At 42.3% G+C, this 19,776-nt stretch overlaps 1 protein-coding gene across 2 annotated transcripts in view; it reads right to left on the bottom strand.

Moving 5' to 3' along the window:
- Positions 1–19,776, bottom strand: part of snx29 (sorting nexin 29) — a 143,103-nt gene that overhangs the window by 59,446 nt on the left and 63,881 nt on the right. For both annotated transcript variants that reach the window (XM_030755025.1, XM_030755026.1), the window contains exon 15: positions 9,453–9,559. In XM_030755025.1, coding sequence (XP_030610885.1) covers positions 9,453–9,559 — 107 coding nt within the window. The remainder of the gene's footprint in view (positions 1–9,452; positions 9,560–19,776) is intronic.

Below are 19,776 nucleotides of genomic sequence, written 5' to 3' on the forward strand. Positions count from 1 at the left end.
TAAAAATGTGCCTTCCGGTAAATGCAGCTTAAACATGAGCCAACGTTGTCATACAAATTATTTCATGCTTTTTTTAAAGCCCCTGAAAACATGACTAGTAACAAATTTCTATATAATGTGCAATTATATGCCTAAATAAGCTGTATTTAAATATAAAGGAAAAATGCATCTCTACATATCTAATCTGTTTTAACAGCACCTGTTGGGTTTAATCTGATTTAACTGACAGCCCACTCCTGTACATGTGTGAACATTCTGATTAAAAAGTTTGCAAACCCTTATTGGTGCACACATCATATCTCCTTTGTAGAGTGGAAAAAAATAATAATAATAATATATCTAAACACTGCTTTAACTTCTGTTAAAAAGTCATCTGAGACAAATGGCAGAAAATTATTTCAAGGCCTTATGCATCATGGCTGTATGCTTCCACAACCTATTGCAGTTCACATCCATGTCTGCACAGACTCATACAATATGCAAGGCAGCCAGAACATACAACAAACTACTGGGCCACCTACACATTATACCTAGAGGAGCTGCTTGGCCATGGAAACCCATGCCAAGCTTGCAGCGCACAGTTTTTGTGCTGATGTTACTGCCAGAAGAGGTTTGGTACTCTGCAGTTACTGATTCAGCAGAGCGTTGGTAACTTTTATGTACCTGAGCACTCAGCAACCCCGTTCAGTAACCTGGTCAACCACTTCACGGCTGAGTCGCTGTGATTCCTAAACACTTCCACTTTGCAATAATACCACTTACAGCTGACTGGGAAATTTCTTCTCTCCTAGACATTCCACAAACTGACTTGTTGCAATGGTAGCATCCCATTACAGCACCACATTTCAGTGAGCTCTTTAGAATGGCCCTTTCTTTCACAAATGTTTATAAAGGCAGACTCCATGGCTAGATGCTTGATTTTATATACCTGTGGCAGCGGGACTAAAAACACCTGAATTCAAAGATTAAGAAGTGTGCATATAGTGTCTAATCTGGACTGGTATTTATATGCTGTTCTGTTATATGTTCTGGTCTTACTGACGCCTAAAAGAGCTTTCACACTGCAACCCATATTAACCGATACACAATATGGGGGTAAATATCTTTCTCAAGGACACTTTCACATGCAAACTGGAGAAGCCAGGAATCTAATACCGACCCACTCTACCTACTGCGCCACATCAGCCCTCCGGTCTGTGTTCTGCTAGGAAAGCTTGGGTGCTGGCATTCTTGTAGATATTACTTTGACACATACCACCCACCTAAACAATGCTGGAGACCAAGCACGCACACCCATGACAACGACGCTCCCTGAAGATAGCAGCAGCCCCAGCAGGACACAGCACCCCACCACACTGCAGAAACTGCTTAGGAACAGCTTTAGAAATGCAACTAGTCCAATCTGGACATGAAGCTTGAGGTGCTGACCCGGCTTTTTAACATCCCAAGTTTGATGAGGCATGGAAGTAAGCATGAGGCATATGTAGTTTAGGTCCCTTTTTTGAAAGTAGAATAAAACTGCAGGACATAATGTACTCTCTATATATTTCTGGCATTGATGAGGCTGTCCTTAAGAAAAGAAAAGCAAAATCAAGCTCCAGACTTTGCTTGATTATCACTGGCCTGGGTTACTTGTCACGTGACAGGTGGACAAAAGAGCATATTCATACTTTAAAAAGACACAGTAGTCTGTTGTTGCCCATTTTATGGTTTTAAATTAGACTTCTATTTGTAGGCGACATTAATAGGTTCCTAAAAAGATGCAAATTGGTTTTCAGAAACACAAAGACCTGATTTCACTTGAAAGAAGTATTTGAACATCTCTTTCACAATGGTGCCATGTGGCTTAAAAGTTTCCAGGTAAAATATTTGAAGTGCCTGAAGAGCAGCAGTTTCTACCCTCTTCCTTTTTTCTTTCTTTTTTTTAAATGATAAAGTCTGGCCTCTTGGAAGAAAACTAAATAAAAGAGATGAAGGGTGACTTTTGTACAGTACAGTGTCAGTTCAGTTTCACTACTGATTAAAAAAAAGGTAATTAAAAATCAACAGTCACATCCTGGTGAGTGTGAATGACTTGAAGCCTGATAAGTCCATAGAGGTGGTTCTGTACTGTACACCTTCAGCATGCCGCCAACAGCCTGCATGCACTGATAAGACGGTGTGTTACATCATCACCTGCCCACCGTTTCCTTATCACTCGAGACTCACAGATCAGTGTCATGCAGCTTGGTTGTTTCTCAGAAACCTCACTTGAAATGTTTACTGCATTATGCAATGTTTTTTTCTTTTTTTATTACTCACAGACAATGAGAAGTACTGTACCATGCCATAAAGACGGAAATTAAAATACTTATGTCTTTATTCCCTTGAGTTGTTGCGCTTTCTTCCCTTGTTTTCATCTCTCCGATTCTGTCTGTCTTTCATGTCCTTTTTGTTTATTTCAGTCAGAAACAGATCCACTGGGATAGGTTGAAGTGCTTGCACACGATAGCTTTTTTTAAACCGCCTTTGATCAGACATTCATGAAGATTCATGATAGGAATTTATGCAGCTGGTAAATGCACTGCAAGCATACATGAACACACCGGCATCACCTTCTGATTGACACGGCAAAGAATTAAAGGAAATAAGCGAAGGAGTGAGAGAAGACAGGCTGTGGCACTAAAAACAAAGGCTTCTTACCCAGTGAGACAGTTTGGTTAAATATAGGCTGAATGAATAATATTAAAAGGCATTAAAGAGACGAGTTTAAAACACAGACGGGAAATCAGATAAATGACATGGACAGGTAGCTGTTAATCAAAGAGCAGACTGACAAAAACAACCACACAAATGACTGTACTGTGCAAAAGTTTTAGGCTCTTTTGTTGTTTAGATTCTGTTGAGGTTATTTCCCCACAAATGTTCCCCCTCAGGAACCTCATGATGTTACAGTAGAACACTGCACTGACTTTCAAACACAGGGGGTTGATTTCACAGTGCATTAAAATTCCTGATCATGCTCTTGACCTGAATGCACCACCTTCGACTTAGAAACTGCAGCCTGTTTCACTGATAGATTCTGTTTGGTCTCTAGGTCAAAGTTGGAAACCGAGCTCTCATAGCTGGTGATGAGGGCCATGGTAAAACTGCAAAGTGCACATTGAAGAGGTCAGAATGGGTCTTCCAGGGAGTGATCCAAAAATAGCAGCCACACTGGAAGCAGTCCAGAGGTGTCCAAGGAGACTACATTAAAATAAAGATTTGCAAAGTTTAAATCCAGTGAGGTTTTTGTTTTCCATGGGCATAATCATAGACATTTTCGATCACACTAATAAAACAGATAACAGGGTATGACAGGCTGCTGTCAGTGGGTGCACACAAACTCTGCATTTCTCTTTACAGCCTTTTGGACTCTTGCAGCTCATTTTTTGATTTAATGGTCCACAAATTCTGAGTATGTACATTTCTAGCCCCAGAAGGCAGGTGCTTTCAGAGTCAAGTTTGATAAACCCACTACCTGCTTAGCCTTAAGCATAAAAGTTAACAGCTATGTTTTGAACAGATGCTAGAAACCCAAAATTTCCAAGCAGAAGTGGTGGAAACTAAAAAAAAAAGATCTGGAAAGCAGTTAATGGACTTAAATTCAGAAACAGAAGTCCAAATGAATGCTAATATTGCTCTACATCTGTGTAAATTACTTAACGATCCATTGAAACTGCCTTAATAACTTTCTAAGGTGATTATGTCCTTCTGTTTGATTTTCTGTTACACTCATCTGCCAATTTGTCAGAACACCAACTAATGCAGCTTTAAAGACATCTAATAAAAGTAGCTTAATATAATGATAAACTGAATGAAGCCGAGCTCAACGAAACTACAACGAGTGGATTTTTTTTAACAGTAGGAGTAAATACTCTTAGTCATCAGCAGCCAAACAATTACATTTAATGCCTTGAATTATTTTCATTTGTGGAGACTTGGGCACAGCTTGGCAGGACACATGAACAGGAAAACAGCAATGAGTGCTGAGTGCAAAGTTAAAGCCGATACAATGCATCGTTTCTTAAAACTCGAGTAGGACACAAACACAGGCGTGATTCACAGGTTAATGAAGGCTGAGCCCTGTCCAATATTTATTTGTCTCTGCAAACCCTGTATGTATCAAACAAGGCTCGAAGTGACATTTCAAAAAAATCAATAACTTGGCTGGTCAGATTTTGTCTCAGTCACTGAGCTGACAGCGGAATCAGGAGTGTTGACAGCTACTCATGTAAATCCCAAAATGTCAAATTCTTATAGCAGGAGAAGCAGCAGTACTATTTTGCTTAGTTTGAGCAGCGTACATTATCTGCATTTATCACAGACTGTATGAAAGATGGCCTTAGATTTCGGGTCTGAAAAGTAAGGCCAATGTGGAGGTGCCATAACTCTACATTATTTTTAATGGCCACCACGGGTGACCCCTGTTGTTGCAAAAACACTTCTGTTTGTGTAGTCTGAGTCTACTGGGAAAACAGCTCTCAACTCCATTTCTCTGTGACCACAGCAAACAGTTTCCTGATGAGTTTATGGGCTCAGTCTCTATTTTGAAGCTTACTGAAAATAACATTAAGCACATTTACTGGCCATTCTAAGAGGTGGGAAGGTGTATTATCCATTATTATGTTGGGTATCAGCTATAGCATGCTAGTATGGTTAACACTAAAAGTAAATTATACCGAGCCGTGTGTGTGTGGTGTGTTAACTTGTACCACACACAGAGTTTGTGTGTGTGTTTGTTTCAACTGGCCTTTCTGTGTGATTTATACTGAACCTGGAAATCAACTAGTTGCCATGCGAAGCCCAGACAGGATGCTTTTGTCCAGTGAAATTCCAATATTTTTTCAGACTCCACATCGCTTCATTGTTCGCAAAAAGGTAGAATATTGGTGTAAGACTGGATCAGCTCTGACATCTTACTCAACCTAGCTTAACTCTACCCAGCAGTCACAGAGCTGCATCCCTCCAACATCCTCTCTGGATGGATCGACCGAAGGAGAAAACAGCACTACTCTGGGCAAGATGAAATTGCATGGCTGAATTTGACGTTTGGCTGAGTTAGTTATGAACATTTTGTTATAGCATTATTTTCTTATTAACAATATGTTGAATTTGAGGGCCTTAACTATTACAGTATATCAAGAATGGCTAATTAGATTTTTTTTTTCTTTTAAATTCTAAAATTGCCTTTTTTTTCATTTCCTTTTTAAAGGCACACTGAACTGGGACCCAAAGACTAAGTTCACACACCACACCTGACCTTTATGTACAATCACACCCCTATTATATGCATTTAAGAAAACACAGACACACACACACTTTTATATAAAAAGCCATTCTTCTGCTTTTCCCACCCCTACTTCACACTAATATCCCACTGCACTGAATATTATAGTAAGTCCTATTAAACCAGACAGCTGACAGCACTGGTGGTGAACAATAATGAGAACATTCTGTATCTCCTGTTAGCTGCGTGTCTTTCTTGTTCCATTTTCCTCTGTGGTTTGCTGTTATCTAAAGAGCAAGCACAAGCCTTGCCACTGCAGTTGCATTCACATTTTACAAGAGGTCTACTCTACAACTTATTACCAAACAGGGGCAAGGAAAACACCTGCATTCTGTGTGACAGGATAATTTATACAAAGTTGGAAGAAGGACAGAGCCTGTAGTGTGATTGTGTTCCACACCCATCCTCTGGGATTGCTGTAAAGACCCAAATGATAACTGGCAGCACAGTAAATGAACAAATAAATAAGTAAACACCATTAAAAATGCACCATACATGCATGTGCATAAATAAGTGAAAACATAGTTTGGGCAAACACCGACAGAATTATTTCTTATCAAAAAAATATAAAACCATGGATGAATTATTCATGTAGACACCCTCACACATGTCACTACCCATTAGAATACACGCTTACTGGGAGTGCTGTCGTATTGGTCAATCTAACAGTAAACTGGACACAGCTCTCATCATTACTCACACAGCAGGCAGAATTATGCCTTGTGTTCTATTATTATAGCGCTTCCTCACCCCCTCAATTGATGTTTTTGTAAAGAACCTGCTCAGGGAAACGCTCCTGGCGCTGTTATGGGTTTTAAATCAATGCAAATGCAGAAAGTCCAATTCTCTACTTTATTTAGATGGAGTAGCTTGGGGAGATTTTTTTTTTTTTCCCACCGCACAGCTCACAACAGGCCCCAAAAACTAAAAACTTTTATCACCCTGAATGCAGGTATTAATGCAAATCATGACCTCGTTTACTTTGATAAGACATACAGTAAGTGAAAAATTTATATTGCGAGGTAGAAGCTGTGACTTCCCCTGTTCCTTTAAAGCAAACAGAAGCTTTCTGAAATTCCGGCACTGGCAGATGATCCCGAGAGTGAAACACAGATGGAAAGATCATGTTTATCCTTACAAATAAACCAAACAGAATGAAACTCAGAGTGAAAAATCAACTTCCTCTTTGAATTGAGAAGCAACAACATTTATGTGGTTGGAATTTTAAAAGCAAACACTCTATATAAAAGATGAGAGTAGCCACAATGACGTCACCAATTAGTTCCTGGACTACAGTTTGGCATTACTGCCACTGTTATCTTCATCCTATGAAACCAGTCGTGATCTTTTTTGGAAGAGAGGGTCAAGCTGGTCACCTAACGCTACCACTCGAAGACTAACAACCCATGCATACTTCTAACCTGTAAGGGAATTACAGGGTCACCACATCCTAAAGCATAGACAGACATCCTCTCTATTTTTAAGATTAGGCTTAAAACTTTCCTTTATGATCAAGCTTATAGTTAGGGCTGTTCAAATGACCCTGAACCATCCCTTAGTTATTCTGTAATAGGTGTTTCTTTTCATTCACCTCTTTTTACTCTGTTTATACTCCACTCTGCATTTAATCACTAGTTATTATTAATCTCTGGCTCTCTTCCACAGCATGTCTTTTGTCCTGTCTCTCTCCCTTCGGCCCCAACGGGTCATGGTAGATGACCACCCCTCCCTGAGCCTGGTTCTGCTGGAGGTTTCTTCCTTTTAAAAGGGAGTTTTTTCCTTTCCACCGTCACCAAATGCTTGCTCATAGAGGGTCGTTTTGACTGTTGGGTTTTCTCTGTAATTATTGTAGGGTCTTTACCTTACAATATAAAGCGCCTTGAGGGAACTGTTTGTTGTGATATAATTTATTAAATTCAACAACATGCTGTAGTGAAGTCAAAAGTTAAGTTAATGTAAAAGCACGTTTAAAAACAAAGTTTTGCACAACTAAAAGAATAAAAGAACATGAAATGATAGAACAACAGACCAGAGAAAAAAATGGAGAATAAAAATTGAGAAAAAAACGCAAGTACAAACAACACAAGTAAGTCGGTCTGGTTTAAAAGCCAAATAATGAAAATGATTGTTCATACAGGTTTTAAAAATGCCTGATATGAAGGAGCCGTTGGGTGCACAATTTAGAAGCAGCTACTGTAAAGGCCTGATGTTCTTTATGTTTCAATCAGGACCTTGGGACAGCTAGGAGCATCTGCTCAGCAAACCTCATTGATCTAGTGGGACTGAGCAAAGTTGAAAGATCAGAGAAGTAAGGAGGCGCCAACCCGTGTAATGGCTTAAAAACAAACAAGAAAATCTTAAAATCAATTCCAAAACTCAGCGGGAGCCCGTGTAAGGAAGCCGATACGAGTGATATGTGGTCTTGCTTGCATGAGCCAGCAAAGAGCTGAGCAGCGGCGTTTTGGACCAGCTGCACTCAGCCGAGCAGTGACAGACTGAATAAAGGCTATCGCAGAAGTCGAGACAAAATGAAGGCATGAATAAACTTTTCAAAGTCTCCGAAGCAGAGAAAAGACTTCATCTTTGCAAGTACCCAGATTTGAAAGAAGCAAGTTTTAACAACTGTATTTATATGTTTATCTAAAGTAAATGTGCTGTGCAGATCACTCCCAAGTTCCTCACCAAGGGTTTTATAGGTCCTAAGAGGGCCGAAGTAATGGAACATCTAAACACTGATAAACATTAGAAACTAGTGGTTGACCATAAGCTTAATGGAAAAGGGTTTACTGAGGTCATAAATCGGGTGAATAGTATGGTTATTTTCTTATAGCCCTCTATAAAATCTGACTTCTTTTCACAACCACTGTTATCACAGTGATCCTCCTAAACTGGGAAAACTGGGAGTAACGGAACATCGCAAACATGAGAAACAAACATTTACAGTATGTCGCTTTTCCGATGAACTTTATGGACTTTTCTCTGGAGCTTGAAAAAGGCGACTGGACTTCTTTTTGTTTCTTGAAGACGTTTCACCTCTCATCCGAAAGGCTTCTTCAGTTCTCAACCAAATGGTGGAGAGACCCAGGTATTTAAACCCCTGTGGGCGTAGTCCCCTGGAGGTGGTTATGACCCTCTATTGATCATGTGCGTGAACACATGTGCCCAGGTGTGAAGGGGGCGTGGGTCATATTTAATCAGTGGTTTCAGTTGAAACCAATTTAGGACTCCGCTCCATTGTTTCCTGTGGCCTATTGAGGTCACTGGAACAAAGGTGTGAATGGGGGTTGAGACGTCTGGGAAGGGAGCTCAGGACAGCACTGTAAGCGGGGGAAAGTTGGTGACGTAATCCACCTCCTCTGTTCAGGTGTCCTGTCGAGGTGGCTCGACAGGACAAGATTCAGCAGTACATCTGCATCTGAAGGAAAAAGGGCACTCTTTTGAGGATGCCAATGTTCACATTTTGGACAGGGAAAACAGATGGTTTGAAAGAGGAGTGAAAGAAGCCATCTATGTCCACTGTGAACAACCATCATTGAACAGAGGAGGTGGATTACGTCACCAACTTTCCCCCGCTTACAGTGCTGTCCTGAGCTCCCTTCCCAGACGTCTCAACCCCCATTCACACCTTTGTTCCAGTGACCTCAATAGGCCACAGGAAACAATGGAGCGGAGTCCTAAATTGGTTTCAACTGAAACCACTGATTAAATATGACCCACGCCCCCTTCACACCTGGGCACATGTGTTCACGCACATGATCAATAGAGGGTCATAACCACCTCCAGGGGACTACGCCCACAGGGGTTTAAATACCTGGGTCTCTCCACCATTTGGTTGAGAACTGAAGAAGCCTTTCGGATGAGAGGTGAAACGTCTTCAAGAAACAAAAAGAAGTCCAGTCGCCTTTTTCAAGCTCCAGAGACTACTATGACCTGGATGACTGAGAATCTACACAGACATATTTATGGACTTTTATTATAAACAAGCTTAACTTTCCAACAGAGAGAAAGAGAAAGAAAACAACAAGTTCAACCTCAGAGGCGACCGGCAGGTTGGGATAACTGCTACCCTGGTTCATTTAAACTAACCTAATCACCTCCTGGCTCTAATTGGATCTTTAGCAGTATGAATTAATACAACACTCACCTCGATGAGTTTGCGTTCATAGCTAGCAGCCAGCTCCTCAATGTCACCCATGGACTTATTCTGCGGAATGGGGGCCTGCTCTTCACTTGACCGCAACACCGACAGGGCTGCAGCAGAAAGAGAGAAGGCGCATTCACAAAGATGTAAAGATACTGCGACATGTGACGTGCTGAAAAACTAAAGTCATATTAAAGAGTTTGATTCATCTGTGGTGAGCGTGGACACCGGCAGCTGTTTCTTTTTGTTTAAGCAGTGACTGAATAATGTAACCATGGAAGCACAAGGAATCTCAGTTTTACTGGCCTAATGTCACTAACTGAAGGAGATATGAGTATCATAATATAATCGTGCAGGGAAAGACATCCACACATCCACAGAAAAACATGCACACATTCAGAGAGTGTGCATACACACTTGCTTTCATGTGCATTTAAACTACAACACATTTTTCCTTCTCAGAAAACCTCTGTCAAAATGATAAACTCCCCTTCTTTCACCGTTGCCTGTTTTACTCTGACTTTCTCTTCAGATAGAGTTTATTGTTGTTTTTGCACTACTGTAGCTCGCTAACTTGCTAAAGTCATCCCAGCAGAGCCTGAAGCGCCGCTTCTGAGCCTATTAATGTCAACTAATCCAGTTCCCTCAGCAAAGAACGGCAGAACATGCCAAAAGTCAGAGCACTGAATCTTTTTATTTCTTTCTTCTTCTTTTTTCAAAAGGTGGGTGTAAGATGGATTGTTTTATCACCTCAGCAAAAGCAAATTAACAGTGTTATTTCACTGCCACCACACAGACTGTAGCTAACACAGAGACAAACAGACTGAGGCTAGGAGGAGGAAGAGGCAGGGAGAGAGGCATGAGCTGAGACATATAAAAGAGGTTGAAAACAAATTACACAGGAACATATTCAGCACGTCTTGAGGCTCAACAGAGCTCAAATAAACTTGTGGCAATTGCTCTTTAGGGGGAGGTTTTAGAAAATATACAGCTAGGCTGTAATTGTAGAGAAAACTTCCAGAAAACGTCTGAACGTCTAGACAGGGTGAGACAGGTACTGATGAAGGAGCTTGCTGTAGTTCCAAATAGAGGGCACCATAGGGAGAACAGCTGCTGAGAATCACAGGCTGTTGCAAGTTCACAAATAAGAGGAGTAAAGTTAGCCGAGAGGTGCGGGTGTACACACATACACATTCATGTACTGTAAATATGTGCATTATATATATATATATATTTTTTTTTCATCCTCTTTTAGGAACTTAAGCGAAAGGTTGAATCAAATTATCAAACTTTTTTAAAGAAAAAAATGTTTTTTCATGAACTCATTACATATCACCCTGAGGGGGAAAAAAACTTAAACTATAAAAATCAAAAATATAAGAACCAAAGTTTAAGAGGCCAGACTTTTTTTAACTCCTTTTTAATCCAGTCCTTGTACCTGACCATTTTCAGAGCAATTATTATTTTTTGTTCATTGACCCAAGAGCACCAAAGCAGCGATTTTCACGATGTGAAAGTGAGAGCGATAGTGCTACAAAACCCATGTTAGTGTTCTAGGGTTAAGCCAGACATATGAATCATTCAAGCATAAAAAAAAAAGAGCTTGTCAAAAGCGATTGAATTATCAATGCAGAAAAGTACAGCCAATGATCACAAACACACTGCCACTGCAGTAAAAGCATACGTAGATAGAAAAACACACACTCGGTTGTGGCCTTTAATGGGGGAAAGGAAATAGTCATCATGTATTGGATTTTCATTAAGCACTTATAAAGGTAGAGCAACAACAGATTGTTTACATCAGATATTAGCAGACAGTGCCTTCTATTTTTTTTTAAGTGAACATATACAGTACAGTACATGACTAGCAATACAATCAATTATGTGCAAAATGACACTAGCAAGAAAACATCAGCAAAAAATAAAAAGTGAGACACATTCTCATAGTAGGGTAACTGTGTAAAAACCACAGTGAGAAAACTTCATAATGAAAAGCAAACTGTGACATTTTAAAGGAGTTTTTGAGTCCAGTTTAAAAGTCACTCAAAGCGTGTCTTACTGTGTTGTAACATCTCAAGTTTTAGATAAAACATTTACGGCTGCACCGCTGCACATTTTTAATTATCAAGGTAAAGTTTATAAAAGGCCAAAGTGTTAAATTAGCTTATTTTCTGAGCAGCTGTTAAAAAGTCCAAAGATTCAATTATGGCACAAAATAAAGGAAAGCAGAAAGATTTTTAAAAAATCCTCATAGTTTTCTTATATAAAGTTATATGTACACATGCAATAACAGACACTCACACCTCAGGAAGCTGACAGACACACATCACAACAGCTCCAGCAAACGGCCGGCAGCAAAGCAATCCCCAAGCTTATCTTTGGCCCGCCAACAGCACTGCACTATATACAACAGTCAGCAGCCTAATAGCCTAGAAAGCTATAGCACACCAACATACACAGAGTCAGGGAGAATGAAAATATATAAATATTATAAAAATATTGAAAGATATACTTCCCCAGAGAGGAATCCAAAAAGAGACACACACACACACAAAAAAAAAAAAAGCATAAAGATGCAAATAAACACAAACACAAAAATGCACATACATAGAGGACTGCTGACGGTGGAGCTTGCGGTACCAATTTACCTCAGCTCTGAGGGTTTTTTTCCCTTAAGTTGGATTTCTGTTACCTGTCACATTGATACGCTCTTAATAATGAAAATACAAGGGGTGTGTGGGCAGACGAGAGAGAAGAGATACTGACAGGAGATTGGGGGGAGGGCACACGCAGATGTTCCTGACTCTAGGAAATTGAACAGACAGCTGGTTTGGAATAACAAAACTAACTGAGCAACCGAGCAAGCTGCTGCATGTGCGTGTGTGTTTGTGTGTTTATGTGTGTGTGTGTGTGTCCTGCAGAAAACCACAGAACTGTTGAGCTCTGTGTGAGCAGATGCTTCAGCAGAACGAGCATTAGGCATTGTCATAAAACTGTTTACTGGTGTTTGTGAGTGCCCTATCCCGTTCCCAGGAGTGTGAGTCTCCAGAGACATCTTTCGAATGATCACAGTTTGTGAGATAATTAGTCACTTTAGTGGAGAGGTCCACTGAGACAGATACACACGGGCCAATGGAGAATCCCCCCACCCCTTTAAAAAAAAAAAAAAAAAATGGGCCAAATGCTCAAATAGGCAACATTGGGAAAGATGCTAAAGTTTTGGATTTGGATCAGTGGCTGTTAACAGTGTTTTGTGCTTTCAGTTAAAAAGCCAGTCCAAATTTACTGGACACAAACTGGGGACTGACAGTAAAGACTATTGTTAAAAAGTACTGTAAGCTGCCAGTGCTCCCCCTCAGCATCCTGGTAGTGCAGTCTTTAGGTGGCCCAAATCCCCTGAAAGTACAAGTTCTAGAACACATAATTGCAAGGTCTGAGAAGATCTTGTCACTATCAATTCAAAAGCAAATGGCTGAATAAGAACCAGGAACGAGAAATGCTAAAATCATAATAAATATAAACCACTGAGAATACTGTCACTTTCTGTGGTTGGCATTATTATGGTAAGAAATAATCATCTGAGATTTTTAGTGGATGCATCTATGGTGTGAATTTTAACTTTCTCGGTCAGGTCGTTCTCGAGTTATGGCGTCCACAAAGATGAAAGTTGGCTGCAAGATGGCAACAATACCCCATCAGCGTTTTTAGGCTGAGGAGTAAAAAAACTAATATAAGTCCATGTAGGTCAAAGTCATTGAGTTTTACGGTCCAAAATAAAACTCAGAAGGCTTCACTATGTGTTGACTATACAATCCTCGTGTCATGTACTGTCCCTTGCCAGAGAATTGTATTTAACGTTTTTAGCATTGAATTCATGAGAGGCTTAATCAGGCTGTGTAAGCTGTTGCACAACATGTATAATTTTTATTCTGCACTGTACTGAATGCCAAATTCTGACGCTGCAAATGGAAAAAGAAAAAAAAATGTGATTTTCAAGGTAAGCTGTGAAGTGTTCTGACAAAGAAGCAATGCTTTTACAAGTGGGCTTCCCAGTTAGTTTGTATCTTGTGCACACCGGACACAGATGGATGTGTGTACCTCCTCCATAAAGCTTCCAGTTAAGGTTTTTGTACATATTGAAAGTACTCACTGCTGAATAACTCAATGACATTACACCAAACTTTCTACTAGATGCACTTTTGTCTCCGGGGGCCTGGGTAGCTGGTAGCCTCCTGGGGCTGGGGTCCTGGGGCGACCTTCTGGTGATGTCTGTGTGCCTGTCCTGGTTGATGGTGGTGGGGGCTTGGATGGTGCTGCCTTCGGTCCTGGGGTGTGGGCGGGGTGCTTGGGGGGGTGGTGCCGGCCCTCGGTCGGTTGGCTGGTCTTCCCTGTGTGGCTTGGGGGCTGGGGTCTGGGGCCCCGGCACTGGGGCCGCGCCGGCTCCCGGTGGGCCCCCCCTGGCGCGGGGGGGGCCTCTGCTGTCCCGGCCGCGCCGCCGGGTGGGGTGGGTTGGCCTGACGTCGGGATGTCCGGTCTACGCTTTTGGGGCCCTGGGGTGCCTGCATTGCGGGGGGGTGGGGTGGGGGATGGGGCCGCGGTGGGGTGGTTGGGGGGGACTGGGCACTGCATTTCCATGCCCAGGCCAGTATGTCCTGTCGCCTGTTTGTGTCTATTGTTGAGTGAATGGGCATCTAGGAGGAGCGGGCCGCCCTCTGCGGTGGGGGCGAGGGCGCCAACCTCGGGTGCTGCAGTGCTCCGGGATGCTGTCACCGCGGCCCCGGGCTCACCTCCCCCTGCCCTGTGCTGGGGTGTGGGAGGTCGGGGTGCCTATTGAGCCAGCGGACAGCTGGCTCTCTTCTTCCAGGATTTTTCCTGGTCATATGCCCCCCCCCCCCCTCCCCCTCCCCATACACAAACACACACACACACACACACACAGAATACACATCACTCACAGATGTAGGATGGAGAGGCCACGTGGAGAGCTGCACCACCACTTGCCTCTCCGTTTTAATTGCACTTTAGTCATTATAACTCACAACACATACACACTTACACCCTGATACACATAGGACCTTTGGGGCAGGCATGTTACTCAGAGGTTGATGAGATGGGCCGCTGAGGTGGCCCCACTCGGATCCTCGTCACTGTCTGTCTCCAAATTTTATTTGCACTTTAGACATGGAGGGTTTTGGGGGGGCAGTGTGGGCAAGCGCTGACGACCAACAGTTGGCGCTTGTGGCATAACTGTCCCCTCAATTTTAACTGCACCCTATACACCTCATTCACTCACAAACATTAACACATAGACCTACAAGTTGGGGAGGAGGAGGGGTGGATGGGTCATCTTACACCCCGATTTCTTGCGTCTCGCCCGGGGTAGGGGTCGGGTGGTTCCTTGGGGACCGGGCTGGTGGCGTCCTGGGGTCGCTGTTGGCCCTGGGGTGGTTTCCACTTGCCCCGCCTTCAGAGGGTGGGTAGCTATGGATGAATGTGTGTCTTTGTGTATTTGTCACCGTCTCCGTGAGTATGGGTGGGTGAGTGAATGTGTATGTATGGCATATCTGTGTGTGGGTAAGTATGTATGGGCATGTATGAGTATCTGTGTATAAATGTGTACACGGGTGTCTGGGTGTGTTTGTATGTATGGCTGGACCTGGGTCTGGGCCTTGTGCCTTGCCTCCTGGCCGCTCCTTGCTGGTTGCCTCCTCCCCCCTACCCCCCGGGGATGGGGGTGCCTCGGGGTTCCTGGGTGGGGCTGGGTGTTCTGGCGTGGGTGCTGGCCTGCCCCCCTTGGGGGTGCGGTGCTGCGTTGGCTTCTTCGGCGTGGGGGGGGGCTCTGTGGAGGGTCGGGCGGTCCTTGGGTGCCGTGGGCCCGGGAGCCCTGCCGCCGGCCAGTGCAGGGGGCTGGCCGCTGGGGGGGGGCTGGCTTCTCATCGCCTTGGGTTCCCTGGAGCCCTCGCTCCTCAACTTGGGGGGGCTCCGTCTGAGACCACCCTCTCCCGTCTGCTGGGGTAGGTGTGCGGTTGTCTTTGGACTGAGTGGCCGGGGGTCTTCCTGGCCCTTGGTGGGCGGCTGGTGGCCTGGGGTTCCGGGGGCTTTCCGTACCTGCCTCTGGCTTCTGATGGGTGGAGCTGCAGCGTTTTGCCCTCATTGGTAAGTACGTTCCATGACACAGACACAAACATGACACAGACACAAACGCCCACTCAATCACAACTCAACAAAATTGTTGGTGTGCGTAACATGCTTTGTTAGTTTTGTTTTTCACACACAAATTTATTTTTGCAAGTATTGATAGTATTTTTTTATATTTTAAAGTGATGAAGTATCTGATTAATAGACTTGTGCTCTTTCCCCTTTTTTTTTTTTGCTCCCTTTCTCTCTCCCTTTTTCTTCTCTTTATTTTCCTCTTCTTCAGCCTGTCTGCTCTGGCTGTTACATAGTATGTGGAAAAATAACTCAGATAAATAAAATAAAGGGTTAAAACAACAACAAGAAGAGCCTATTGAGAACCTATAGAGCTTTGATCTGCCAATAAACTAAAATGATTACTATTAGGTTATGAGAAAGTAACCTTTAATGTTTAAAATGTATTCAATGTAAAGTTTCAGAGCTCTATTGTGCAGCTCTCACCTTAGAAATAAACAGCAGCACTGAGAGCGCCCTCAGTGCTAAAATAATTAAATTAACATATTTTACTGCTCTGTGCGCTGAATCACAGATTTTCTGCAGAATTAATCTTTTGTCTTATTTCCAAAAGTATTGCATTTTACTGTTAAATTTTTATGTTCCTTTTAGATTTTTAATCAACATTTTATCATCATCATCTGCATCTATTAACACCTGTGATTGGAGTAGGCGGTAATTATAGGGATCATTTTGTGTGGAAGAAGATTCATATGACCCGTGAAACATCCATTTTTATGTGAGCATGCACAGAGCCTGAAGCGGAAAGCCTGACTTGACAGAGAAAGTTGATAATCACCATCGTGATGGCCGTTTTAGGTTTTGTTGTGCCAGCTAAGGCAAAGAAAGCCTGGCTGTGTTGAACTTCGTTCATAGTATAGCCCTGTGATGTCTGGAAGTGGTTCTAATCCCGAGCCACAGACCATATGAACATCATATCTTTGATGGCTGTATGAAGCAAATCAAACTATAAACTATCTACAGGTCATTCAGGTCAAACAGATGAGCAGGAATATTTCATCTCTCTTCCAGCCTGATGTTGCCACAAGCTCAAACTATTTGAAAGAAGAAAGACCCGACAGATAAATTCAGTTTGGCCTTAAAGCACTTCAAAAGCAGGTTCATATGTACTGCGTATGAAATACAGAAATCCCCGACAAAGAGTGACCTAACCCTTCAATGAAATCAAGGAAATCCTGAAATATCCTTTCTAAAGTGGGAGCTTTGGCTGGTGATAATAACAGTGCCAGCAGTCGTGAAAGCGGGGCAGAGCCTGACACACTTGACTAATGCTGCTCCGTCCATTAGCAGTAAGGAGACGTGGCTCTGCATCCACGACCCCAAGCACGCAGCAGACTGAAGAACAAACAAATGTCCATCCTGCTACAGATGAGCCGCAGCAAAGCTGCTGAATAAAACATGTGAAGTGCTCCCACTACAATAGGACTTATGTGCAATCAAGTGAAGCGTTCCTTGTAATGCCGTAACGGCACAAACCTGCGGCACTCACACCACTGTGAAATTGGGGCTCTTCTGAATCCTGTCTTCCATTTCTTATCTCCTTATGAAATCACTCCATCCCTCCCAGCTCCTGCTTCCATCCTTTGTTCTTTCTGTTTTTGTGCCTGTAATGTTCTTTCATCTCTTTGCACTTAAAAAACGCGTCCTTGTTTTTGTTGCATCTTCTCCTCTATTAAGTATTGATTTGGTTTCTCTTTTTCTCGTCTTTGCCGTGCCTTTCTTATCAAGGTTCGGCTCTTTTATGTTGCCTTCATTCATCTCTTCTCACCTGCTTTACCTTTAAAATCTTGCTCATTCTTTAACCATTCTCCCGTCACCACAATGCCTGTCATCTTCTTTTCTTTACCCTTATTAATAATTAATTGTCATTCAGTTTCACTCGGCAGCAAAGTGTTGCCCCATGCCACCAGTCATTCACGTTGTGAGTGCAGGTGACTTTTCATCATGCATAAGTATAAAAACTATATTTCAACACACTTGGACATCAGCATAAAGGAAAAATGTAAAAGTAAACTGAGGTTCGAGATTTTTCATAATAAAAGATGATCAAAAGATGAGTTGAGAAGAAGGAAAAAAAAAACATGTTTTTCTCTGCTAATGACAGCATGCCTTTCTCGAACTCACACATAGATGCAGTTCGCAGACACACACACACACACACACACACAGCTGAGTTAATCACGCAGCCAGGCCATGCATCGTGGATGGGCTGGCTGGGGAGCAGGCAGGCGGCTGACTGAGTTAATTAATGAGTGCTAATCAAAAGCAATCTTCTTTCATTTTCTAATCGTTCATAGTTCATTTCTCCTGTTCTCCCCCCTTCCTTTGTGTATCAGCAATAAGAAAGAAAAGACAGAGGGGAAAGATCAAGCCTGGCTTGCTCCTGTTACACGGGACAAATAGCACAAGATTTTCATTCACCCACATGAGCGGCAGAAGGTGTGGAAATCACTATTCTCCTTGCTCTGATGGTTCCAATCAAGGGAGCTCTGTGCCAGCCTGGCTCAGTCAGGGGGTTGCTGATCACGAGTGGAGAACCAACGACATCCTGATCACACATGCATGCACACGCACACACGCACACACACACACACACACACTTGCTCTCTCTCACTTGTCTTTAGCTTTCCTGAGTTGTCTGAAGTGGCATAAAAGGAGCCTCTCCAGTTATAATGAGCAAAAAGAGAGCGAGGGAGGTGGGTTTTTACTATGAGCTTTGTAAGGGATTTCACTTCAGCAAAGAGAAACAAGGAATGTGAACAAATAACTAAATGTTCTGTTTTTCTAACTGAGAATCGGATCATCCTCTGAGTAAAGTATCGAACACATGCAAAGGTTTAGGATTTAAACTCTAAAGTTAGACTGCAACAACCTGCACCACGCCAGTGTTTTAACTGCCATATGAACTCACGTTCACAGAAAAAAGTTGTACATGAAAATATACTGTACATAAAAAAAAAAAAAAACACTCAAATCAACAGTATAATTTGGAAAATATCAGGCTGCTTACAATTTTTTTACTTTACTTTCAGTGGCAGTCTGAGTTTGCTTTTTTCCTCCCAGGAAAAGTCCAGAATTGCTCCAATCACAGCAAACCACCATCTATCACACCAAACCACAGTTTCCAACCTTGCGTCACACAAAAGGTGAGAAAAGGTTGAAAGTACTTTTTTCCTTCCCTTCACAACACCGTTTTATTCACAAACACCACGTCAACTTGTTTCACAGCCTTTTGACCAGAAATCTAAAAGCATTTTTCTTCCTAAAATGTAACAGAGAAAGATACTTTTGTCTGCACACTGACCTGACCTTAACAAAATGTTTTGTTGTTTTCTTTTTTTTTTTGTCTAGTTTCAAAGCATCAGCTGGACACAGTCAGATATGACTTTAAAGAGTAAAATCAGATGTAGTCAAATGGACAAATATTTGCAGAGAGGAGAAAAAATGTCACATGCCTGGTGGTGTAATGGCAGTGTGGTCGTGACTCATGCGGAACATTTGCAATGGTGACAGCGTGCAGGGGAGTGTTTGGTCACGATAGTGTGGGACAATCGCACATGGCAACACCCAGGTTTGATATACCTGTGCATTTGGATATTGTTTGTTTGTTTTTAAGCAAAAAACTCACATGTTCAGCTTTTTTTTTTTTAAAATGTGAGGCATCAACAAAAAGGATGTGAAAACTGTGGGACACTCAGCATGTTCAGATTAAGCTCAATTCCACTGTAACACATGAGATGAGCCTTTTAATATCATGAAATGTAGAGAATTCAGAAAGCTATATGTAACATTATTATGTTGCAAGTGGCTTAGCTAACTAAAATAGCTAGCTAACACCTGTTAACATAAGGCTTCAAAGGCTAACTACTCAAAGGGTGCTAAAACCATCCTCTGACATACTGGTTGTTTTTTTTGTTTGTTTTTTTTTGGGGGGGGGGGGCAGACCAACATTAGCTTGTTAATGTTTTTTAGTCCTCAAAAGCAACTAATGGAACTGACTATTTTTTCCCAGTGGGCGTAGCTTTCTGAGAATGATGCATGTGCTCTGTCATGGTGGCAACAAAAGAGCCTAGGGCAAAGGGCTGGTCAAAACAAAATAATGAAGGGACTAGTAATG

The sequence above is a fragment of the Archocentrus centrarchus genome, chromosome 19 (genome assembly GCF_007364275.1).
Source record: "Archocentrus centrarchus isolate MPI-CPG fArcCen1 chromosome 19, fArcCen1, whole genome shotgun sequence".
In the NCBI taxonomy this organism is placed as follows: domain Eukaryota; kingdom Metazoa; phylum Chordata; class Actinopteri; order Cichliformes; family Cichlidae; genus Archocentrus; species Archocentrus centrarchus.